This window comes from Melanostigma gelatinosum, assembly GCF_949748355.1.
Source record: "Melanostigma gelatinosum genome assembly, chromosome: 5".
Classification (NCBI taxonomy): Eukaryota; Metazoa; Chordata; class Actinopteri; order Perciformes; family Zoarcidae; genus Melanostigma; species Melanostigma gelatinosum.
In genome coordinates this window covers 21,427,953-21,454,782 of record NC_136638.1, presented here as the reverse complement: position 1 = coordinate 21,454,782, position 26,830 = coordinate 21,427,953, and the positions used below count along the sequence as shown (strand labels likewise).

The 26,830-nt window shown below is 40.5% G+C and overlaps 1 protein-coding gene across 1 annotated transcript in view; it reads left to right on the top strand.

The window, feature by feature from the left end:
- Window positions 1-9,677: 9,677 nt before the first annotated feature.
- Window positions 9,678-26,830, top strand: part of diaph2 (diaphanous-related formin 2) — a 349,512-nt gene continuing 332,359 nt past the window's right edge. Inside the window, exons 1-3 of the mRNA XM_079268826.1 lie at window positions 9,678-9,944; window positions 24,221-24,253; window positions 26,487-26,669. Of these exons, the coding sequence (XP_079124952.1) occupies window positions 9,861-9,944; window positions 24,221-24,253; window positions 26,487-26,669 (300 nt within the window). The 5' untranslated portion in view covers window positions 9,678-9,860. The remainder of the gene's footprint in view (window positions 9,945-24,220; window positions 24,254-26,486; window positions 26,670-26,830) is intronic.

The following is a 26,830-nucleotide window of genomic DNA, read 5'->3' as shown; positions in this document are numbered from 1 at the left end:
ATGTGTAATATACCGTATCATATGTATTGACAAAGCAAACCCTCCCATTGCATCCAGAATTTGTGGAACAAATACATGAACTGTATTTTTTGGTTAAGTGAGCAGTAATAATGCACATATTTGTACTTAAAAAAACAGATAAAATTGTTATCATGAATTGTTTAAGAAATATCAACTTTGACTGTTTCCAATACATTGTTACCTAAATAATTAATCTAAGACGGATCCAACAGTGATAAAAAAGGCATCCTTAAAACAACCCCACAAAATAATTGTTGTTTTTGGTGTCATTTCTTCTCAGTTGATGCCAGTCATGATAATTAAATGCAGTGTGATTAAAAAACGAAACGATATCTTCCCCCATGCCATCTGTCCACACCGTTGTGTCCATTTGCTGTACCCGATTTCTCCCCAACCTACAATACAGTACATGCTCTTTACTAAAGCGACGCTGGGACTCAGTTTTAACACTTACTCAGGGAAGGAAGTGCTACTGAATATGTATTTCATATTCTAGGAAAGCAACCTTACCCTCAGAGTCTAGAACAGTATGGCTATATATAATTTATGATGGGAAGAGGAATATGTTTAGGATCAGTCACTGATAGACTCGGGTCATGCTGGTCCTGGATGCAAACACCCACACAATGCAACTTCAATAAACCCTAGAAGGAAGCACTGTGGAATGGTGTTATGGGCTCAGGTTCAACTGCACCTTCTGAATACCTTGGATCTGTGGACGAGTTAGTGCCATGCTGCTCTGTGCTCTGTGCGTATACCACTGTGTTACTGCTTTTATAGGGTATTCTTTGCAGCTTGGAGTTTCATTAATGTGAGTGCATTAATATTGAAGCTCATGTCTCTATTATCCTCTTTGTAGTTATTGTATGCTGTATAATCATTTACAGGCATCTTGACATTTCAATGAATGCGCACTCTGTAGGATTTGAGTACGAGATATAAGTGGGGGTTAGGAATTACTCGACAAGCTTGTAAAGAGAATTTCTGCATGAGTCAGTTTGTGTATGAAAAAGGTTATTTTAGACCCAGTCACTTCTCATAGATCCTGATTTGCCTACTTGAATCCAAAGTCTTTTTTGAGTTGGGTGGCACTTCTAATATATATTTGCTGTCATCTCGGGGATTCCAGGTTTCTCTGCAACAATTACATCCTGTCTGAATTAGCATTTTAATTACAAGGTGGTTTTGGCAATAATGCTGAGCATTGAATGATTTCTAATTAACGTCAGAAAATTATTCCTGAAATGAATGACTGCAGCTATTTCCAGGAGCATAACTTCTCCCGAACAATGAATTTAAATTGGGGGCTTGGTCAGCCCTGTGTAGAATGTCAACCTAAATCACGTACTTTAAAAGAAGTACAAGCCCCCTGCAGGGACATTAAAAAACATGGATACCCCACAGAAAGTGGTGAACATTTCGCAAATCTGCCTGTTGTTATCTAAATTAAGGTCACAGTCACCTGTAGGGACCGTCAAGTTGGAAATGAGTAATTACAAGTCTTTTCAAGTCCTTACAAAGAAGCACTAAGTAGAACTGTTGTGAGGTACAGCGCCTTTGTGCTGCTCCTGTCTGCACCTTTTAAAGGAAACTGCAGAGTATGTCCTGGACTGTATTCATTTGCTGCCTGGCCTGAACAATGGGTCTTTTTCTCGTGGTGAAGCCGATTACCGATGGGGAGTCAAGTTGTTTACTGCATGGGCTGTGCACTTTAATTGCCATCCACTTAAGCTTGTTTAAACTGAACATCCTGACTCCCAAAAGGACAAATCCGGAGCATCAAGTTGTGCTCCTGTTTATTAATCTTTTAAAAGTGCAGCTGCATGTTGTTTTCAGTGTCATTCGTTCTTTTATTTAAGGTTCACAGTAGCATGTAATGTGTTGTTCACCATTGAATCCAGTAAATATCACTTAGACTGTGAGTGGAACACTGTTGCCAAAAGAGTGACGTCAACGATCACAATAGTGTTGAATTAAATTGACTATGTCTAGTAATGGGTAAATCCAGTAATGGGTAAAATGGCTTTCAAGTAAACCCAACAAAAAAAGACATGTGGAAGCTCCTTGTACAGTATTTGCATGTTTTGTTCAGCGACTCTGATGTTTTTGTTCCATGTTTTTGCAGAAGCTAAACTAAATATTTACACTGTAAGCAAGCAGCTTTTGATCGTCTTGTCCCTTGTGGCTTTCAAGGATCAAGTGACATTACCTGAGGGTCAGTCAAGAGTTGATAAAGGTATATTTTGAAAAACTAGTGGAACAGCGCGTAGTAGGTGTCCCTGATGATGGCTGTGCCATCGGTGTTTGTCAGGAATAATACAAACAAATCAACTCCTCACACAAACATGAGCCTCAGGGCGTGCAGCAAATGTTTGATTTCATGATGTTTGCCATATGTTAAACATCTGGGAAATGTATATACCTGTAGTAAGTTATATGACACCCTTCAGTCAATGTAAGTCTGCAACACTAAGCTGATGGCAAAGAGTTGATGAATTCTTGTTTTCGGGCTAGACTTTGGTGCTGCCAACTGGAACGTGCTAAAACGGTCTTATATAGGTTGGTGCCTCAACAACCACTTATAAGTTATCAGTAAAATGATGAATCCCACTGCTGGCGAGCATTGACGCCTGACCAATCCGAGCGCTTGAATACCACGCAGGGCAGATCTTGCAAAGAAAAACAAGAGGATACATGTAGCAAGCGGTGAGGTAAGTGTGTGTGTGTGTGTGTGTGTGAGCAAACTCTGAAAGGCACAGCTTGACAAAGCATCTATTGTGAAATCAACATCTTGCAGAAAACAAAATCTGCTTGTTGCTTCCTTACATCAACCATCTCCAATGCACCTTTACTGTCTCTCTTCACTGAGATGTTTTCAGTGTAGACACAGTAGGTAGTGCTCATTACTCGGTAACTGATATGTATGCTTCTGTCAAAACAATTCCGACAATAATATATTGTATTATATGATATTGAAAGTATATTGTAATATCATCGGTTCGTACAATATGTTCCTCGTGAATGCAAGAGTGATCATGTCACTTTTCTGACTTGAAGTTTAACACGTACTTTCCTTCATTTCCTAGAAGCGTTTGTTACCTATAAAAAACAAAACAAGTGATTCTTATCATCCAACTGTTCCATAATCTACATCTCCCTGATTTGTTGTCGCCATTATGCGCTCTCAGCTGGTGCATGGGCAAACACCGAGTAGAGTTAAGGTCGAGGTCAAGCAAAGGTCTTCATGCTTGACGTCCTGTTAAGGCTGACGTCAACATGATATTGTTCGTAGACTCTGCTGTCACTTCATCTGATGTGCTGCAAACCATATAAAGACGCCCGCTCAGAGGCTCTACTGTATTTGCATATAACACTGAGAGCTCACACGCTCCTCTCAGACGCATCTTTGTGATTGACTCCTTGTTGTCACGCGAGCAGTGTTTCAAAGTGCCCTTTCAACAGCACACTCGTGTCGCTGGCTTCCATGGCAACAGGTAAATCCACCTTCAAGTGAATGATTGGTATACAAATATCTATCTGCAGTTTTCAATGGAAAAAAAACATTTTAATGCGGTTGGTTAGTGGAGGCTCAATGGAAGTGTCGGTGTCCTTGTACCCTGTCTTTTAATGTGTTTCTGGTGTTCTCTGAAAGTAGGCTGTTGAAAATAAACAGTTGACACGAGAAAAAAAGAGTTGCTATTGCAAAAGGATGGTAACACAAAACAAATGTCAGATATAGCCACTGTTCACTTCTTTCACATCTTTCTGGAATTTCCTACCTCAGATTTCTACCTTGTGACAGTGAAATGACACAACATTAGACACTATATAATAAAGACTCATTCATATTCTAATTAGTGATACAAATACTTATCCAATATGATTAAAAGGCCCTTATCTCATAAACATACTGAGCAAACTAAATGAGCTAAGAATTTTCCTATTGGTGCATAGTTTATATAAGTAATATGTTTAGGTTGAGCAGTGGTAAGGAAACCAAGCAGAGTTTGTCCTAACTTCGTAGTGAGCTCTGGCAGACTAGAGAGGAGTGTGGTGCTGCCTTGTAGTGCGGTGGGGGAGCAATGAATAATTTACAAGTCATTCCTCTTTCATCTCTCAGGTCTAAACACAGTGCTCTTTGACGTGGCTGCCTTTCGACAGCCTCATATCTTTCCAAGTCTTGCCAAACTGTAATAGGAGAGGATTGGACCTGCATAACAAGTGCAAAGCATGCTGGGAGGTTCAGTCGGGATCTTTTGGCTCAAGTGCTAAATAGGATGTGAACAGTAAATATGAAAAACTTTTTGGCCAGAATTAAAGAATTAAATAACTGCCAGACTCAAACAGCCCCCGTTATACAGATTTATTTTTGCCAGCAGTGGCAGACTGCTCTTGATCTCAACAGGGCACGTTAGGATTCCAACCATCTTCAACCAACAGCTTTTAAATGAATGTGGTGATAGATTTGCAAAGCAAAGTCCAACTAGTGCAGTGATGAGACTGACACCAGTGGAAAAACATTTAACCACATACTTTAAAAAAGTATTCGGACCGTATTCTTTTTTTATTATCCTGGAGTATCTTCTTTTTCACGGCCATGGTCAGTCATGTCAGAATGGAATAATGACTCTTGGGAAAATGATGTCCCACATCCAGAGCAGCTGCCTGAATATAATTATAGAGCGTGCGAGGGAATATTGACTCCAGTGTACGCTATAGCTCCCAAAAAATAGACACAGACTCACCAGGGTCATTACTCGAACAAAGAAATTGTACATAATTCGTACCAAAAATAAACACCATTATAGGGATGATTGTTTTCATAATGCTCTTAGATGAATCTGTTTTAAAGTTCTAATGTTTATAATTTATTTAGAAATGTACTGTGCAGTAGCCTCATGGTCAGATTCACAAACTGCAAGCACTGCTTTGCTGCAGTTTCTTGCAAAATATTCAATAGGCCCAACCCAACAGTGAATGACATTGGTCCAACATGGGCAGATGGAAAGCTGAATGACCTAATTTAATGTTTGGAGCTGCCTTGAAGCAGCTGGACTGTAATATCATACAGAGCAAACTGAAAATCATGGACCAAAATGCTCAACATGTTTACTGCAATTGGACGTTCATCTTTAAAATGATCAGGCATAATCTGAACAACAACTGTGGGTAAACTAACAAAAGTCCATTTCGTTGTCATATTTCACACTCCGTCTGTTTAGGTTGTCACTATGCCGGTCTAAAGGATGAATATTTTCCCTCATCTCAAAGCGTTCTAATCAAGTTACAGAACTTGCTGTATATACTTAATATCCTGAAAAAGGAACAATTAAATCTGAATTAATTTGCCAAAAAAGCATTTTAGTAACTTATTGTTACGATGTTTGAAAATCATATATTTAACATAACCACAATTTAGTTCAGGTCTCCCCTCCTGCAGGACATAGTTGCTAGTTTAAAGATAATCATTGAGATCTTGTTGTCACGATCAGGCTTTGCCTTCTGTGTTCTGTGTCTTTGAGTGTTTCTTTCTGTAGCCCCTCACTCTACCTATCAGCCACGCCCTCAGCACCAGTCTAACTCCCTTCACCTGCCCCTGATCACTAATCAAACACTCCCTCATCAGCACAACTCTCCTCACCTGTTCTAGTCACTATTTAAACCCCTGCCTCCCAGTCACCCACTGCCAGGTCATTGTTTGTGTTACCCACCTGTTTGTCGTGTCCTGCTCCCGGTTTCCCCACGCCTGTCTCTGTCTCGTCCTGCTGGATTTGCCCCCTCGTCTCTTGTCTCGTCCCTGGATTCCCTGTGTGTTCCTGTAGTGTTCACGTTCTAAGTTAAGTGTTTATTAAATCCCATTTCACTCAACTTCTGGTCTGCGTTTGAGTCCACCACCATGCCCCGTGACACTTGTATGTGTGTGTTTGGATGTTCATTTGCATGAGTTGCAGTATGATAGCACGCAGCTGGCTGCTGAACTTTTTGCATGTGCGGCTCATGCGTTCCACTAAAGCAGTATGCTGCCTTTTTCCTTTTGTTTGTATTTGTTTTTTCAGGTGGAGCTGTTTCCTCCCTCACCCTGCATCTCTGACCAAACTGGCCCTCACCTTCTGAGCCTGATTTACTTCATACACCCGGGTGTAAATTGCCACATATGGCTGTACCGCCTGGGTGCAAATAGTATTGCTGGCTTCTGAAATGGGTGCTAACAGCATCTGCCTAAAAATGAACATCCCGTATACTGTGAAATTGCTGTACTTGTATGGATTGAAATACATGTTTCTACGGATATTCATGCTCTCTTGAGTATGATTCTTGTGACACGTTTTCCTCCAGCGCCTTTGTGGTTAGAAATTAAATGTTTCAATACTTGTGATGCTTTTCATCTAGCGCCACCACAAGGTCAATATTTTAATTTGTCCAATACTTTGTTTTGTCTATAAAACAGTTGTGTGTTTCTTTACGTTGTAAAATGAGTTGACTCCTAGTTCTGATCCTTTTTATTATTTCCCTCATAGAGACTTCCTCTTCCAGCATGTCTTCACGCTCCATATTCCTCTGCTCATCAGGGAAATGATCCAAAACAGAGATCAAGTGTCTTATTTACAGTTAGCTGCTTGCACATGGTGGTCACATGCAACAGAATGACATGTGAGCAAGAGAGAGAAGCCTTATTTATAGACCAAAACTCCCCACCCTGATGTGTTTGCTGGTCATGTTGTGGTTGGATCAACATCGTGTTGGTCTCATAACTAAAATATGTAATGTATTGTTTGGTTTTCTTGATTGGGGAAGTGAGATTTGTGTGAGAGAAGGAAATGATGCAAGTGTGACTGTAGCTGGATGTGAGCTCCTGAAATGTTTTCAATATTGGAATAGTTTGTTTACGTGTCGCTAGGCAAGAAGAACGGAAGAAACATTTGAAGTGTCAATTGTGTCACAACACCTCTTGGTGATCAGACAAAAGAACACACATTTATTTCAATGTGAAGTTGAAAACTGGTCAATATAGATCTGAACACAACAGGAAGGTTAAATGATTACTTTCCTCGTGTCTGTGGGGCAATCAGACAACTGGACACATACCCTATAAGTAGACAAATCATTCCGTCCATGTCTTCCCAACAAAAGGGCAAAATTGTCTTTTTTTGATTGTTTATCTCCTGGTTGACAAGGGCACAATCTCTTGTCTTCATTAAAGTGTTTGTGAACCATCAGACGCAGTGGTAGACCATCACTCATCCAGGGATGCTGAAGCGAACTCAATATCACCCAACTCATGCATGCTGAGGGGTCAATCATTGCTACTCTGGCCCCGATGGAGGCTTGTTTGCTGAAACATGTCAACTTAACTGACGTCATAGTGTTGAGATTTTTTTATAGCCCTGTCTCCATTCAAAATGCACTATACTCCTTGTGAACATCAGGACTTTAACTCTGGAAAAAGAAAGGTTACAATTCTGTGACTACAAGAATGTTCTTAGTTTAATATTTTGCCATTTATATTGAGTTATTTTGCAAACAACCTTTGAATTATATTTGACATTTGATGTATTCTACTCCTCCCATCAGATAACTTCTAGTTTCAGTGAAGAGGTGCCCTTTAAATATGATAGACTTGACAATAACCTCAAAGAATGAGCCATGAATGAAGACTACACCTGCATACTGCGGCCAAATTCACTTTTGTGCTCCATCTAACTTTATCCCCAATATGGGATCTTATTCACCTTTCAGTTAATGTAAAAGCAATATCGTGAATTTGCTTATTTTGTTTGTTTCAAATCCAAAAGATATTACATTTCCCACAGGACAAAGAAAAGCAGCACATTTTTAGAAGCTGGAACAACCAAATATACGGCATTCATCATTAAATGACAAAAATGTAATAGTTCAACATTTGGGAAATATGCTTTCTTGCCAAGACATGAATATCACTCATGTCTATATGATAAATATTAGAGCAGCTGGTTAGCTTAGTTTAACTTAACACAAAGACTGGTAATGGGCAGAATAGGCTAGCCTGGCTCTGTCCAACGACAATAAAATCCACATGTTATATAATTTTTACATTTAATGAATAATTATATTTTTTTAAATAACTTTTTATTTCTTGGGGAGTGGTATCAATCTTCCTGTCTAAATAAGCGAACAAGTGGGTTTCCAAAATGCGGCACTATTCCTTTAAAATTTAAATGATCAGTTGATCACCACATTCTTTGGATGATGACATGGTGATGTGTTATTTCATGACTGAAGGTCCATACTTAGGTCACATGATGATAACTCTGCTGATGAAGAGTATTAGATGCAAATAAAGATATTTTTTTGTCAAGATTCCGTTTCTATTTTCTTTTTTTCTAGTTATTTTCTGTGAATTGACAATCAATTAATCAGCTTGTGATTTACTTTGAAATCTCTATTTCCCTAAAATGTCCTCCTTACATATGCAGAAAAAAATATATACTTTTGTCACACAGACGCAGTCCATATGATGGTACTCTATTATGTAACTGGATAACTAAATAACACCAGCTGTTATTATCTCACACAGACAAACCTAAAGTGTGCTAGTGTGACCATACCACACACACACACACGCACACGCACACTCACTCACTCACTCAGGGTGTGTTCCCGCCTTGCTTCCTATCCGCTCTTTCATAAGATATATTCCTAAATGAATGAGTCCCATCCGCCTGCTGCGAGATCAGACTGACCTCTCCGTCACAATTAATGAACAATCGTCTCCTCCCTCCCGAAGCCACTCCGACCTTATGACAGTATACGCAGCTGACCAATCAGCTGTGGAGTCCCCACTCCTTCCGTATCTCACAGGCCAATCAGAATCCAGGAGGGCGGGAATCACCGTGGGCCTGGCTATCAAGCTTGGTTGCTAATGTCAGCTTTGGATGGGATTTTGTGAGTTTCCTTTGACATTTTATTAACTGTTTATTCTGTATTTTATAGCGTAGTGCTGTATGTGTTTGCGTTTTACGGTGGCTGTCAAAAATACAGTTCGGCTGCTTACGGTCGTGATTTTATGCTAGCATGGCTAAGTGTACAGCACTGCAAAGTATACCATGCAAAGAGAACAACGGTGATTTCCACTATTAGAACAATTGTTCATTAATTCAGATGAATGGCGGTTTTGTCCGCTGGAAAACAGCCTCGTCAGGGCACGTTGAAGTCTGTCACAGCATCCTGGCGGACATGAAACCTCTTTTTCTCGGTGACTACAATGTTATTGTTAAGTTACACGGTTGTAAGTTTCCTTTCTCGAAAGATGTAGCCCTGTCCAAACACAGGGATCTGTATGTAAACGTAAAACACACATCGCATTTTTTTTGTTTTACCGAGCTGTCTATTCCTCTTACATGTTTGTTTACATATGTTTTACCGTTCACAGTATTCACTGAACGCATCATACTAACAAGGCTGCACGGGGAAACACGTGTTAAAGCAAACATTCGTGCAACTGAACGCCCAAGTAATTGTCTCCATCTAGTTATTTATTGTTTGCATCTTATTCTGGTTATTTCAGGAAGCCTTTACCCGCTGTGTGAAGCGACTTGCTGCCTAGCTGAGGAGACACCAGGACGGATACCATATCCTACCACACCTCTTCTCCTACGAGCAGCCCCCTCCACTTTTTGGATACTATTCGGGAACTATTTGGAAGCGGTCAACTTGAATTTATTCATTACCTTTTAAACGGACCTAAGCTGAATGGTTTTGCTGTACTTGTTAATATTTTTTTGCTGCTGGAGTTTGCCAACTTTTTGAGGAGGTCCGCATTCAGTCTTTCTGGAGAGAAAGTAACTTAATTAAAAGTCGAAATGGATCAAGCGAGCGGCGGGGATGACCCGAATAAACCCTCTAAAAAGAAGTCCAGCGAGGACGAGGGTAAAAACAAGAAGCTGGTGAGTATTCAGACGGACTAATTGCCAACTTTCACATCCTGTATTCTCACAAGCAAGGGTTCATTTCACTCTCAACTGAGAAAAGTTACATAGTTGCAGAAAATGTAACCACTGTGCTTTTTTTTCCCCCTGGAAAAAATGTCTCTATTGGTCACATGGCACTGAAAGATTTGCCTTTCTGATAGTTTTAAAGTTTTTAAGTCAGTCAGTATAATGAAGTCAAAACCAAATCCAAGTTGATACATAACTCCTGTACAGTTAGTAAACAGCACCAATACAGCTCTGCTTTAGTGCAGGATGAGGCTAGTTATCGATGTGTTATTATTACTATTTAATGTTGCCCAATACAGAGCAGCTAATAGCTGTTACAGCTGAATAAAAGAGATAGTGTTACGCTGAGTGCTTTACTTTTCAAAGCACTCAGTGCATCGTGTGATTATCCTCCTCCGATACAGCTCCTGAAAGTTTGTTGGAGAGCGTTCTTGTTGTGACAGTTAAGCTTCAATACATTTGTTGGTACACAAAGTTCACTTACAGGGTGACTCATCACAGAGCATGATAGCTGTGCGGCTCGTGGTGGTTTTATGAACTGTGTGTGTGATTGATAAAACATATACTTGGTCAGCCTTAGCAGTTTTATCAGCACAATAAATGACAGTCACATGAGAACATTGTCTATTAGATAGCAACTGTGTCGACATTCATTTCATTCATAGCCTCTCTATTGGCTTTGCAAGTTCAATGTAGAGTGGGCTTATGTGCTTAATTAGAAAGTGGGCAACACCGGGCCTGCATCACTGGAGCTGTGGTGTCATTGAGCTATTCCTGCATGCTGGTCATTGCCTGGAAAGAGATCAATACTTGGCGGGTGGTGGACTGTTGATGGGAGTAGTGCAGGTGTTTCTAGATCAACCACTTCTAACTGACAATTCCTGCTGTGCAGAAACAACAGTGTCTCTTACTTCCAAGAGCATTCTGCAATTAAATCAGCTGATTGGTACAAACAACCCTCTGAGTCATTGGAAACTGTGTGGCAAATGACAGGCACTTTCACAAAGTAAGTGGCAGGTGATTGGATCAAACTCCTAGTCTGGTGAAGAGCCAAAAACATCAAAATAAATGCGTACTCTGCCGGTTTTTTTTCTCGCTCTTCTTTAAATGAAGAAATACTCTCCAGTTCTGATGTAACTGATGCTATTGCAGCATCTATGCTAAGCTCTTTGGGAGCCGCCATTGTTGTATTGAATTAAAAGTCTGACGTGATGGATTGTTTTGTGTGATAAGGGATCCTGCGGTTCTTGTGTGATCTTGTGATCTTGCAAGAATCCAGCTGCTTTGCAAAGGCAAACAGTTAAGTGCCACAGTAAACCTGTACATCTAAACTAATAAACCGAGTGTGTTAAGTGCATGTCGCTGCTTACACACTGTCAGCAGCCGTAGGAACCAGTGGTTGAAAGTCATTTTCTGTGATCAGGGACCAAAAACTTTGGTTGCTGTTGATCATTGTCTCTGCTTTTCCATATCTGTCAGAATGGAAATCTTGACTACAGCTGAACCTCTACAGACAATAATTGACCAGTAGTAGTGTTTCTATATATTTGGCCTCTATAGGCCTGTTGAGTTGTGTTTCTACTTTTCTAGAAAGTGACCAATGAGCCAAGTTGGACTGATCGCTAAATACTTCATTAACTCCTCAGTTGTTGACGTAGGTGGTGTTGCTCTAGTGTGCAGTTTTCCTAAAACTTTGAGATAATGAGGAAAACGGTCCCACTCGTGTCTTTCGGATTGGTAAAACTCAAAATCACTGGTCGTGTTCCAGCAAAGTTAAGGTGAGGGAACGTGTGACAACATTAGCTTTTTGACAGGAAACCCCAGAATGGACTGAGAGGACATGCACTCCCAGAGTTACCAAAGGATGTTGTCTTGAGAAATCCGAACAACAGCCTGCAACTCTTGAATGTCCTGCCTCTCGAGTTTGTGGATTGCTTGCAAGGGAGCGTTGGATGACATCAGCACTCAGCAAAAGTCTCTCATGAAAAGTCTGTGTGAGATCATCGCTTTTCATTCCTAAAGTGTTCTCAGGCCTGTTCCCTGTTGCTCAATACTCCGGGCAGAGCGGTCGGAGGCAAAGGAAGCCTGAGCTGTCTCTGCTGCACAAATCTCAACAGAGTTTAGGGGAGAGGAAGTAATCATTCACCCCCGGGAGGAGACACGATCCCCTTTTGTTTACTCTAACTTCTTAGCTACCCCTACGTAAACTGTGAGCCCCAAGTTTGCTTGCAGATCTGTAAATAAGCTGAAGTGTACAAGCTTGAAGGTGTGTGCTAGTTTTGCTCAGTGAAACTGCAATTCAGCATCTGTTAGGAAAGAGAAATGGAAACAAAAAAAATGCAATTCGTGTTTCAAGATTCTTTAGATGATTATGTCATCTCACACTGACAAAAGACACTTTAATATTAACTTGTACTCAACTATTTATAGTTTTCACCATATTTGGGGCTATATGATTACATTCCTGACATGCAGTGTAGTTTGTGTAAACGTGGTCCAGACCCAGGAATGAAATACACCATGAGCTGGATTAAAGTGGAGGTTGTAACTACTTCTCCACACTCAGAGCTGCTGAAAGGTACAGTACCATTTGCATGGCTGGTAAACAAAGTGGTAGACACTGGCATCGCTCGGTTTCAGCAAAGTCAAATCAGTCTTTAGAGGAGAAACACTGAAATGTTTGTTTAACAAGTCACTGGGCAGGGTTACATCACAGAAGTACCATTCAGGCTTCAGGCCCAGAATGTAGATACTCACAGCCAAGGACATTAGAAGAACACCACTGTGTTCAGAGATACACATAATTCCAAACTTTTCTTCTGTTTGTAGCTATACTTTGTGATAATGTCCTTTTTTTAATGTTGTAAAAACACGAAATCCAGTAAAACAGGCAGAAGGAATGAGGTATTCTTTAAAGGAATCCAGGGGAACCGGTTGGATAGAAAGGGAAATATATTATTGCTCTGCATTCCAGAGTAAAAGATGACCTCACTGGACAGAGTGAGGGAAAAGGATCCTCAGTGCATCCATAGAAACATGTGACTTGACATCACAGACTGTGTAGGTACCAGCTTATGTTGAGGACTTCTAGGTTTAGCTTCTGCATCTGTTCGTTATGTGAGCCATTGTCATGCGGAAGCAGACATTTTATGTACCAATGGCTTTAGCTGCACGTCAGCAACTTTGTAAAATTGTGACGTGATGCTATTCAACAATCAATGATGTTCTGTTTAAAGTAACACATGTTTAGTACCAATCTTCATCCTCTGCAGTGTGTTTGGTGGTTCAGAATGTAATCAGTCAGTCAGGAGACTGAATATTGCTTTGATACGTAAAAATAAGATCAGAAATGTGAATAATTAGTTTGTTATAAAAAAAGTGACACCTTAGGAGAGTATGAAAGGTTATTATAGATATACATTGTTTTTATTGCAGATAATGGGAATGTGAAAAGAAAAAAAATGGTATGAATTATTAAACTGAATAGTTTAATAGTAGTTTGTAGCCATTTTGGTGGCTTCAAATAAAGTGAGACTATGTAGCAGCTTTGTAACTGCTGAAGCGAATATTAATCCTGAATTTTAATATGAAATCATGGAAGCACAGCAGCAAGGAAGGCACAGTGCTATATATATATATATATATATATATATATATATATATATATATATATATATAGCAGAAAACATGTTTTGTCATGCTTTTGTGTTATTGGTGGAATTAAGTGTTTCTGAAATAATATCACAAATGCCTTTTAGAAATTGCCTAAGTATGAAGCAGAAGGAGAGGCTGGCATAGTGTCGACATTGACACATGTCCATCATTATCCGTCAGGTTTTTTTTTGAGTGTAATTGGTAATGAACCCTTATTAATTAAAGTGGGGTTTAATGATTCTAATCATGCTTGTCATTTCGTTGGTGATTAAAGTAATTAGTGCTTCAGTAATGAACGGACAGTTCAGCTGTGGCGTCTGTAATGAGACACTCTGGACATGGGAGAGCTTTAGTGGAACGGCAGACTACTTTTCCTTCATCGTATAGACATGCAGCTGCTTCACAGTGTGTTTGGGTAATTTAAACTGAATTATCATTGTTTAATCATATGAGTTTTTTATTTATTATAAAGCCCCATATACAATTCTGTTGCCTTGAATCACATTATTAGGCAATTTCACTCTATAAGTTATGAAACACTTGAATGACGGCTCCAGAGTGACGTTGCTTTGTTGTGATGGACAATTAGTGTTTTACCGCACCTAAAGATATATTGTGATTCACCAGGAACGAGCTAGGATTCATTTATTTATTTTTGCACACATCACTCAGCTCTGCTACATGTTAGGCCAAAGCCCACATTTGAAAGCAATATATTTTTGTGTCAGAATGAAGTATTCTGCCACGCAACGGTGTTGTTAACCTTCATGTTTTTGACAGTATTACATTGAGAATCCTGTTAAATGGCTCACTCTTCAGTTGCTGTTGGAAGCTGTGGCATTTGAAGCCTTTGATGCTTTGATACATGAGCTTTCGGGAAACCTCAGGGATCATTTTTAGGTCATGTTAGCGTGTGGTTAGTACAGGTTGTCAGCTTGTCAGACACATGAGGGTGTTCTACATTATCTCCTGCTTGGCCAACCTCAAAAGGTTTCTGTTCTGTAGTCTTACTTATTATTTTTCTTCCACGTGCTGCTTTTTTCCATTTTTATTTTCCATTTTTACTTTATGTATTATTGATCGAATGTAACCGCCACTGTGTTCGGGAGACGTGTGAGAAAAGGCAGGAAATGGACCACATGTGAGCGTTTTATTGCCATGCAGGAAGCTGGGGGGAGGAAGTGGTGAAGAATGCTTTAGTCACACAGTGGAAGAAACCGACAGACTTACTGCTCTAATGTCACCCTCTGAGATGAGATCCAGGACTTGAGAATGGGACACTTATTATATACTTATTATATATATAAAACAAACAACATAAGACATAACTTGAGCATCAAGTTTTATCTTTGTAACAATACATCAATTATCTTTGGGTTTGGTCATAGTTGCACACAGTAGTTGGATGATTCATGAGTGGTAGACTGTGTTTTGACTGAGCTACTGCAGAGTCTGATGGAGGCCGGGATGACCGAGCTCTTCCACTTGTATGATATTGAAGGATTGCAACGCTTCCCTCTCTGATGGGAGGAGGTATTTGTCACTGTCACTGTCCTGCTTTATTTCACTATCAATCAGTGTAAGTTGACGGCTCTATTCACACTTTTTTAAAAAAATCAGTGACTGTTGCAAATGTGAGACAGAATGTGACATTTGCTGTGATATACAGTGCAATACAACATGACCTAAGAAGCATGTGCTTAGATGCAAGTCTTCCTAGCAGTATATGGAGAGAATAGATCACACTGGTAGTATTTCAACTGGAGAATTGAGTCGTTAAATTATATAAAATTGATTTGTTGAGTAAATCTGTTGGTGTAATGCACCGTGAAAAGAGGTCAACGCATGAGCACGACTCACTGTCTGACAGAGTAGACTTGATGCACTGCGTTGTACATGTCTAATGAAAAAAGGCTCGACATTGGGACGCTATGAGTTAGGGCTGGGCGATATGGCCTAAAAAAAAAATCTCCGATTTTTTTACAAAAAATCCGATTCACGATTTAAATCGATTTTTTTCCCCCACAAATTTTTGCAGATGACAGAAGCTGTTGAAAACAATTTTTTATTTTATTTTGTGATGATTTTCCCTCGTAGGTTGATAAAAATAAAGTGCAAACAAACCCTGAACATTGTAGAAAGGTGCCTGTAGTATACAAAAAGTATTTGGTCACTCTTTTGTTTCCCTGAATCATTTAAATATAAAATTAAATTAAACATAACATTAAATGGCATTAAATAGTAGCCTTCCATTGTAAACAACTGTGCAAATGTAACTTTTTACAGTAAGCTTTTCTAACTGAATACACTGATACAAACACAGCATGAAATAAAATGTATGTGACCCTTTAACATTCACATTTTCAAAAGTGCAACATCTGATCTAACATCAACATAACATATTTTGCACAGTAAATAAGTGCATGTAAACAAAATCAAGTGCATTCACAACATAACCAACAGTATTAAACAGTAGTGCATGTTTTTTCGAAATATTTTTTGCCAGGAAGACAGCGTCGCTTGTGCTCCCGCGGTCCTGCTCCCTCCTCAGGGTGCAACGCTTCTCCCACTCGGCGGCATGCCTCTGTTTGAGGCTGTTTGTTCTGTGTCAGATGACACGAACCCGAACCATTTCCAGACCACCGAAGACACATTCTTCCCTCTCTTAAGAACGAGAGCTTCACTGCTGGCCGCCATTGTTTTCGTTTGTAAACAATGCGCGCGCACTCAACTACGGGAACCCAACGGGGGGGGAGGGTGGGGGCGATTTTCTCGATTTTCAATAAAACACATCGCCTTAAAGCACACATTCGAATTAATCGATTAAATCGATTTATCGCCCAGCCCTACTATGAGTCATCTTTTCTTAAAAGACTCACAATTTAGTATCACAGAGGTATGTGACGGCCATAATCAGTGAGGAATACAAAAGGAACCCCTGGAATTTTACTGTTTTTACAAAAACAAGCAAGGAAGCACTCTAATTATCATCAGAAAACAGCTTACGGAGGTCATACGTTCACATGTTTTGCACATGCAAGCAATTGTTGAATGGTTGAATTCATGTGCACAATAATAGCTTCATTTCAAATAGCAGCTAAAATAGGTAATCGTGGCTGTAATAGTCTTTGCACAACAGTCTGCAAATATAAATTACATTTCTCTGTGATGTCATGACACAATTTAAGGATATCTCTATATACCGACATTACCAACCTTTCTTACGAAGCTCAACCTTTTGTAATAGCTGCATATCAGGCCAACCCCTCAGCGATAACCTGAGGGCTGTGCTAGTGTGCAGTCACATGGTCCGGGCCGTCCAGTGTGGTGCCATTCAAATCCGAGCTCGACTGGCTTTTGTGTTCTTCCCCTTTTCAACAGTTGCTGTTTTAGGAAACTGTAAACAGTACCAGCACTCTCCTGAAATAATAAGGCTGCCACAGAGCCGTGCCCTTTTAAAGGCCCTCCAGCTCTCGCAGAAACCCAGTGCATTCTTTATTGTTTTCCTTTTTCAATTTAATGACGTGTCCTGAAAAGTTGACTGAATTTTTTTTTGGAATAAACAAGTGAAAGTAAAGACGGAATCTGTCAAGACTTTATTTATTTAGAACAACTTGACATCCTGTGCTTGATTAAATTGCTTCTGATCCCGTTTCCAGAGAGAACAAGTGTGCGATTACGGTGTTTGTGTTTGATAGATTTGACTGCGCCAGGATAAGAGGCTGTGTCCCGTGTTGTCTGTGTGTTAGCGTGCCACATGAGTATGCTTGTGGCACTGCCTGCAGTTATACCACTGTACCTCGTGTGCTGTTTTAGAACTCTGAATCCACTCAATACTCCTCTCTGTTTTACTCCCATGTGTGGTGACTGACTCACAGACGGAGGAGTTTGGATGTGGATGTCTTCATTTTAATTGCAGGTAGAAGCAGCTCAAATGGGACTCCTTGCTTTTAAAATGACAGTTTGATCAGACGTTTTGACATCAACATTTCTGATTTGGAGGCGAGGGCCGCGCGATGAATCATTCCAGCGGCAACGTTGTGATGCGTTCATGCGCAATTGTCGCATCGCAGGATGTGCAATGTCGGCTATTTAAAGGGACAATGTTCCACCGTTTATGTGGATGTCCAATCCGTGATGATAGTAAATGTTGTCAATCAAAACAATGAAAATAATCCCCAGTGCGTGTGTTTATTGACTGAGAAAGCTGATCTGTCCTGCTGCAGAGTTGGCTAGCTGTGCCTACATGTACCAGGATGCACTGCGTGCGAGCGGCAAGTTGCTGTGTCTGATAATGAAGCAAAATAAACTTACCACATTTCAACGAAGGAGACATTTATATACCTAAACAGTGACGGTGAATATTCGGGTATTTATCATATCACAATATACATTGCTGAAAAAAAATCTCAACTTTGATATGCCCTCATACGTCTGATACCTGATTAGTGGCAATATAACCTCACTGGTGCTTGAGGAAAGATTAATTGCATCGTGACTGTGTCATCATTTTGTTGCCACCATGCACATAGAAACACATTTATATGGATAGGTTTTATGTGAACCAGTGGGATAATACATTTTTTGTTTTGAATCGTTTCTTAACAATGTACATCCCTGGCCTGCTGTTGTGTTGTCAATTGAGCGGAACCCTGTTCCAAGCAGCAGGTTTCCTCAATTATCTCAGTTTTGTCGAGTACAATTCAGAAGCATATACATGTTGAGGATTTAACTCTGTAAAGTTATTCAGACACCTCGGAGAAGCTCTTTCTTGGAACGGGCCCAAGAGCTGGCGAGATGAGCACATCTACCAAAGTTGGAATAAAAATGAGACTCAAGGCTGTGTCGCAGATGAAACAGATGTTTACTGTCATTTAACGTTCTGGAAGAATTATTTGCATAGTGTGAGCGAAAAAACACTATTTGCGTTTCTACCTGGCTGCCGGAGTCAGTTTTATTGGTACATGTATGTTCTGAATGGATAAAGGCTCGCCAGATAATGTCACAGGAAATGCCAGATGTGAATAAGGTCTCATGCCCCCCCCCCCCCCGGAAGTGGATATTTTGTTAAATGCTCAAAGTTCACGAGTTGTGACGTGTTTGCTGACAGTGTAAAAAAAACCGATTTGGAGGCCATGGAAGACATTTTAGGGTGCTTAAAAACTTTGTAATTTAGTAATATGTCTGTGGAGAATGTCGATATTTACAGCAGCCTCTGTTATTATGCCTTAGCATTACCTTACCCGCTTTGCCAGCTTGCAACATTTTTAGCCTCTATGACTTCTAGATGCTGACGGTAATGTTGATATTGCCGTTGCAGCACTTAAGCATTTGAACGCCACGCTTATTGTGCACGTGACTTCCCGCGTCGTAACCACGAGCTCACAGTTAACTTCTGAAGGCAGCTTTAGTGTGTCTATGCTACTCTTTCCCCCTCTTCTCTGCTCGAAAACAGTGCACTTAGAGTGCAAACATAAAGATGAATTTTATCTTTCATGCCTCTATAAATCTTTTCGTAGCAGCGCAGGCTGTGCAGTGCACTAACTCTGAGTTTACAAGCAGCCAATGAGAAGACTTTGTAATGAGATTAATTTCGACAAAGAGATTTATTTAGACTATGTCTAATTCAGTTACTCGGTTGGTATTCGGGGCTCTCTGATGCCACTCCCCCAACATTGAGCATGATATTGGATATGCTGTACATCTGATTACACAAAGACAAATTATGTTATTTTGATTTGTATCGCTCTGGCTATCGAACACTAGTCTGTATGGTTACTACAAGTTAGCCTTCCACAGTTTGGAGCTCAGTTGATTTTGGTTTCCTTCACATAATACCCCGTTCTAATAATAGTATCTGTAGATAATGGTTTAAAAATGACAGTCTGTGTGGTCAAATGTGTAATCATATATGCATTTGTCAGGGCTCTGGACACCTTTTTCAAGTAAGAGCTCCGGAGCACCTTGAAGAAATGTCAAGGAGCAACAACCCAATTTAGAGACATTCAGAACAAGAACATCTTAAATGTGTATCTTATCTGCCAACGCCAACTCGAACTGCGAGAAACCTGAGTGTGACCCTGGACGACCAACTGTCATTCTCAGCAAACATTGCATCGGTTACACGCTCCTGCAGATTCCTGCTTTACAACATCAGGAGGATTCGCCCCTTCCTCACTGATGAGACATCGCAGGTGCTCATCCAGGCTCTTGTCATTTCCCGCCTGGACTACTGCAACTCACTACTTGCCGGAGCCCCGGCGTCGGCCATCAGACCTCTGGAGCTTGTCCAGAAAGCTGCAGCTCGCCTGGTGTTCAATCACCCCAAGTTCTCCCACACGACTGGTTGCCCCGTCGCTCAGAGGTCCCTGCGGCCGATCGACCCGGTCGCGGCTGTTTTCTGTCCTGGCCCCTCAGTGGTGGAATGAACTCCCCACTGATGTCAGGACAGCAGAGTCGCTGCCCATCTTTCGGCGCAGGCTCTTCAAGAAGGCCGACCCTTAGCCTTCCGCTTAGCACTTACATAGCATCTATTGTATTCATACTAGCTTATTGCACTTATCGTTTATTGCACTTATCGTTTTCACATTAGTTTGTGGTACTTATTGCATTCGTTTGTTTCTGCACTGTACGTTGGCGCTGGTTTATGCTCTTAGATGCTTGTTTGAGGAAAGGACATGCACTTATTACTTCTGGTGACTAGTTGTTCTCCCGAAAACCGATGTTGAATACACTTATTATAAGTCGCTTTGGATAAAAGTGTCTGCTAAATGACTGTAATGTAATCTGTCATTTGGTCATTTTCTTATTATACTATATTGATCCCGTTAAGGGGGAAATCTGCCTCTGTATTTGACCCATCCCTGTATATATAGGGAGCAGTGGGCTGCCAATGACAGGCGCCCGCGGAGCAGTTCGGCTCAGGGACACTTCGACACGTGACACGTCCCAGTCAAGGATCGAACCTTGCGGTTACCAGACAACCCTCTTAACCCAGTGAGCCACGGTCACCCCCTAACCAGTACAAATGTGTATTAGCTGTCCCTCCTATAGGAGTTTGTATACAGACTGCAGCCAGTGTGTATCAGATTCACTTGCAGTCATATTTTTTTTACATTTATATCTATTTTTGGATTCAAGCCATGCTGTGAGTTTTGAGAATGGCGATTCTTTTTTTCAAATGTATCATCGCTTCTGTTCATTCTGCTGACTGGTAGATCTCTGCTTTAAAAGAGCTTCAGGACTTTAAGGTGATCATCGTATGCGTCTCTGCATCCTGTATGCTTTACACTGTTACTGGGCTTTAGGGTGCTGTAATGTTTACAAGCTGTGGCGAATTGGCAAACCCAAGTTTTCCAAGCAACTGTTGGAACAAAAACGGTAGTCCCCCATGTTGTGTGCTTCATCTGGAGTGAACTCCTCCACCTCTTAGTTTTGTTGTCACAATAGGAGAATTTAGTTTAATTGCAAATGAGCTACTGAAGTAATGCATGGAACTAAAAAAAGAAGTCTACACTGCAGTGTTGTATTGGCAGAATTAACATCTGAATAATCCAGACTGTACATTGCTGATGTAGGGGTTCTTTTCTCCTGACTGAGGCTGCAAAGTTTCTGTGTCACACGTTTCAGCTTCACATTGCACATTGTGCAGCAACACTATTTAAACACTATCTAGGACATTGAAATCAAGATCAGTAACACTGATGTGAAAGCAGAGTGCGCTGCAGATTAACAGCCTATATTACAGTATTTTACGTGTCTACTTTGTTCGAATGACGAGTTGTATACTTGTCTGTTCCCGTTCTTCTGGAGAGTCGATACTGTGCCTTCCTTTTGAGTAAAGACATCTCGGCCATTGATTGTGCAAGTAGCTCTTCGTGTCTTTTGTTGTTGTTGTTGTTGGGTGTAAAGTGCAGTACGCGTCTTGTCTCTAACAGCTCTTGTATGTCAATCCCTGTTGCTTCTGATGAGTTAATAATAGTAGATTGCCTCATGGTTCTGAGCAGTGTCTTTAAGATGCCTTCAATGCAGCGTCAGTCCTCCTGCCCTGAATCGTTGATGTTTGCAGTGATGAGATGCACTTTACTCCGCTGAATACGATAGAGAGGGAAAAGGAAATGTGCCTATTAGGTATGGTGAGGTATGTTTATAATTGTTACCTTCTGAATAAGCAACAGATAGCCTTGGAGTTGATGAAACAAATAAACACCTAACGTGGTGCGAGAAATGTACGAAGTGTTCAAGGGTAATTATAAAATGTGCACAATTTTCCTTCATTTCTCACAGCTCGGTCCCCCCCCCCCCCCCCCCGTTGCCTGTAGCTGAACCAAGCAGTTGATTAAACAGGGACACAAGATAGTTTTATGAAGTTGCCAAGCCCATTGCATTATAGTCCTCCCTGCCAACTCCCAGTAATCCTCTGGTATTATTAGAACTAATTAAAGTAAAACCTAAATTCCTTCTAAACTCGTTTTACTGAGCCAACGTGGCGACTGATTTTATAGTGATAGTTCCAGTGAGTGAGTTAAAATGACATCATACAGATGGTCTAGTTAAATTGGTTGGGAATAACAGGCGTTGCTATTTAAAAGCTGCGCAATGGTGGCCAATTAGAAACAAAGTTTGTCCTTTGTCCGTCTTGTTTGTGACACCTAATGAAGCTAAGATAAATGAAAGGCTATTATCTAAATGAGTTAACGTGATCTTAACATTAATTATAGTTTATAATATTAATTTAAAAAGGTATTGTGTGAAATGTGCATACTGGTATGCTTCTGTGTCCAAATTGACTCTTAAGTTCTGGGATATTGCTCTGTGTTTTCATTTTTAAAGATCTGCATGGAGTCATAATAATATTTGATTAAGGAGGGACCCAGAGCTAATTTGATTAGGTTATTTATAGGAATATGTGTTTGGTAATAAACATTTATTATGATGAAAAAGTTTACTTTAATAAGCGGGAGAAGCCCAGAGGACATGCAAGCTTAATTGTTAGATGTTAAATTGCATTGTTGCGATGTTGCCAAGATAATGGGCAAGGAAAGGCCCTCAAGTCAAGGCAATTAACCAAACAGTGGTTTGATTGTTGTTAAATTGATTAGAAAATGTTTAAGTACTCTATTTGAAAATTAGCTATTGTTTCACGCAGTTTTAGACTTCAAGAGAATGCTGGGCTTAATGATACATACTCTGAGTTGGAAGTGGGAAAAAGTTGTTGCCCAGGTCAAATCCTCAGTTCCACTGATACTGTGAGAGGTTGAGCAGCTATTCCAAAGGCAACAAATGACAGTGACACGAATACCTGGACATCTTAGGCAAAACCCCCTTTTTTTTTCTCTTTTTTTTGCATAATGCCGCATGAATATGACATATTTGTTGTCCTGACTTGAAATAACAGCTTGGACAACACATGATGCCTGCGCATAGAAACTGAAGCTTTGTGTTTTTTTTCGTGGCTCATAGCTTTATCTCCCAACTGTTGATCGGCGGTTGCAGACAAAGCTAGTGATATGGCAGTTTGAGTGCCCGCTCAGCGATGCCCACAGCGACAGCTGATGAAGATGCACAGAGAGAGAGAGAGGTGCAGGTTAGAGCCAATCTGTTTGCTTGCCCCAGCATCAGTGGTTTCCTGATTTCAGCAGTGGAGAAATCTTCGGCTGGAGGCAGGCTTTATGGCCATCGCCACCCCACATCTCCCTGCTCATTAGTGCTTCACAGCCTAGCGCCACAGCATATGGCAGCGTTGCTTCTGCTTCCCATTTGAGGTGTATTTTTCAACGGCTGTCCCTTTGGCAGTAGCCCGTCTTAGTGTGTCTGAGATGAAGATAAACATCTGTAGCGAAAGAGAAGTTGTAGTGTTCATTTTGAGGCGATTTCTTTTTTTTTTTTAAAGATTTGATTTGCAAGCAAAGCACAGACAGTTGAAAAGTTGGGAATGTCTTTGTCTGGAGTTTATAATAGCAGTTGGGCCACTGTCACGACAGAAGATGCTCTTTAGAACACACAGAGATAAAATAACTCTTTGGTGGTTGACTCTGCCAGGCTGTGACATATTGCCTTGCGAAAATGTATTATTTTAGGGAGACACCAAACCGAAAAGTCAGCAGCACTAACTTTCACAGTTTCAAAGAGTGCTGTGAGCGAGTGTGCTCATTATGTCCGCAGCTGTGGGATTTTAGGTCCCGAAAAAGTCTTTTGGTGTGTGTGTGTGTGTGTGTGTGTGTGCGTGCGCTTGGGATGTTCACTCTTGGAAACACGTTTACATACATTTAAAGTCTTTTATTTGGGATCATCAAGTATTGTCGCATCCTCCACATGTTTAGTGTCCTGTGTATGCTCATATACCCTCATTGGAAAACGACAAAACTAGCTGTGGATCTAAGATATTTAGCACCATAAGTGTGTTTATTGGAAACTGGATTTGGATTGTGAGAGGACAATGAGATGGCAACCAGAGGACACTGTACATGTGTGAGCACCTCCGATGGGATACTATACATACTGTGCAGTTTGCAGGGTTGTGTCATTTTCTGTTGGATCTTGTTTTTCACACTGTGCCCTCCCTCCAACAGAACATACACATAAAAACATTGGCTGATGATATGGTAAGGTGATCGGTTTAATTTTGGTGTGACTAGATTTGTTTTGCATCATCTTGTGTTATGTCACGCCTGCATGGGACGTATTACTGAAATATGTGGATGGTTTTCAAATGTGCCAGAAGTTAAATTGACATTATAACCGAACACAACATGGAAAACTGAGGATAAGTTACATGTAACGTTGCAATAAAAAGGCTACACTTAAACCTGCCTCGCTTATTGTTTTGCTTGTCCTCCATAATGCGGTGTAAATAAAAGATTTTTATGGCGTTATTATTTGACACCACAAGTGTCTTACATTTTTCATAATGAACAAAATTCAGCCCATAGCATCTAGACTTTTATAAGCAGCTCACAGATCATTTAGTGTGCAATTATCAGTTGCACTTCCGATTAGACGTCTCTGCCCGGGGCCTTTTTAATACCCATAGTTAACAAATAGCCTAACTTTGAAACTTAGAGGCTCATGCTGTTTTTGTGTCGGCACACAGCATGTTTGATCCACCCAGCAATATTTCAGCAAACAGAGTCTTGACATCATGTGTCATCATGTCATGTTTGTCTTTCCATTTCATTTACATGTGTCCATTCATCCAGCATGTTCTTCCCATTCCGTTTGACTAAATACAACTAACATCGACTGGTTGCATGTATTTCATGTACTTTTTCTGCTTTCACACTAAACGTTACTATACTGCATTCAGTAGAATAGTCTTCACTGATTAATATTCGAAATAAACTCAACGGAACCTCACTGGTGTCATGACAGTGAGCATCAGTTATTGTGTGCAACACTGAGCACTAACCAGGTAATCCTACAGGTATGACGGTAAGTAAAGTCCTGATGAATGTCATGCTGTATGCTATGTCAAATACCACTAGTATGGAATAAATGGTATCTGTATTTCAAAAAATGTATTAGAAATATTCACTGCATAAACATTCAGTAGTTTTGCTTTTTATTGTTTTTATCCTCAGAAGCTTCCAGAGGTGGCAATGTCGGTCCATTTGTTGGTCAGTGATGTTGACGTGCCATTAAATATTAAATTGCAGATGTAAATTGCAGACCACAAAATAACCAAAACTCTCGATGGTGGCTTGCCACAGGGATTTTTCCTCTATCGCCACCCTCTGGCCAAATAGCAACGAAGAAGAAGAAGAAGAAGAGTGAACCTTTTAAATTAGGCAACACCATGGCCTAGCATCTTAAACACCCCATTAGTGGGAAGGATGTAATAGTAGCAAGATTTGTTGTTGCTATTTTTCTTTATTCTAATAATTTCGCAATGTTGTTAAACGTTGGTAATGGACATTAGGAATACCGGCATAATAAAACCGGATTTCTAAACTTATCAATTGGTGCTTCAACTTAAAAAAACAACAACTTCTTGCTGTGTCACAATCAAGTCAGAGTTTCTATTGACCCACGGCTAGCATGGGTGGGAGGAATGGACACAATATGCTTGTGTTATTGGTACAAATGGTCCCCATCTGTAGAAATGCACTTTTTAATGACGCAGCACAATTTAATGATTTTGAGCAAATGATTTTGCCCGACTTTGAGAAGCACCACTTTAAAACGAGGGTTGGTAATAGCAACAGTTAGAGTCTTAAAATAATCCAACCCAGCCCAGCGTTGGCAACTCTTTTCCAATTAAAGTAGCGAGCAGCACTAACTGCAAATGTTGTTAAATCTAGCAAGAAAGTCGCCAAGTCGTCAACATCGACAGCCCGTCCCTTCAGGCCTCTCTCCAAAGCCACTCCAAAGCCACTCCCCCACAATCATTATGAAGTGAACATGTCCTTATGAACGTAAACAACTTGTGGCATGTACGGACCGAATACGCAGCAGGCAGGCAGGTAGCCCATCCAATCATTACATTTGGGCTTATTACAGTCCCACGACAGTCACAGATGATCCCTTTTTCTTTGTCCGGGCATTTGATTCATTGACTGCTGTTGGGATGTCAACAAAAATCTGCAGCTCTTTTGCATTTTATTCCCTATTTTTAGAGCTCTCCTCGCCGTTAGAAGATCCTGTTTACTGTAAATTGTAGGGAGCAGGAAACGGAACAACTCTTTGATGTTGGGGAACATGAAATTTGGGTTACAGGCAGTTTTTCCAGTGAAAATCAGCAATAACTATAAACCAGTGAGCCTTATACTTGGCCTAGTCTAAACTGGATTGTTAGCAGTGCCATCTTTTTCATATTTGAAACATTCTCTTTTCTTTCAGCGTGATCGCCTTACCAGTTTCCGGAAAACGGGGATGAAGAAAGAGAAGGAGAAGCTGCTTATACAGCACCCGACAGATCCCCTCATTACCCAAATTGAGCTGCCAGTTCCACAGCCCCTTTTTGACGACCGCTCCTTGAACCTCTCGGAAAAGGAGATCATTGACCTCTTCGAGAAGATGATGGTGAGCTTTGTATTTCTCTTGCACTGTTTCCATTTGTAACACTTCACATCGGTTTTATTACAGCTTCCACACAATGATGAATACTGCGCACTCTATCGTTCAATGTTAAATTGATTGATAAATTGGCGCAAAGAGGCACACAAGTAGAGAAACACGCTGTC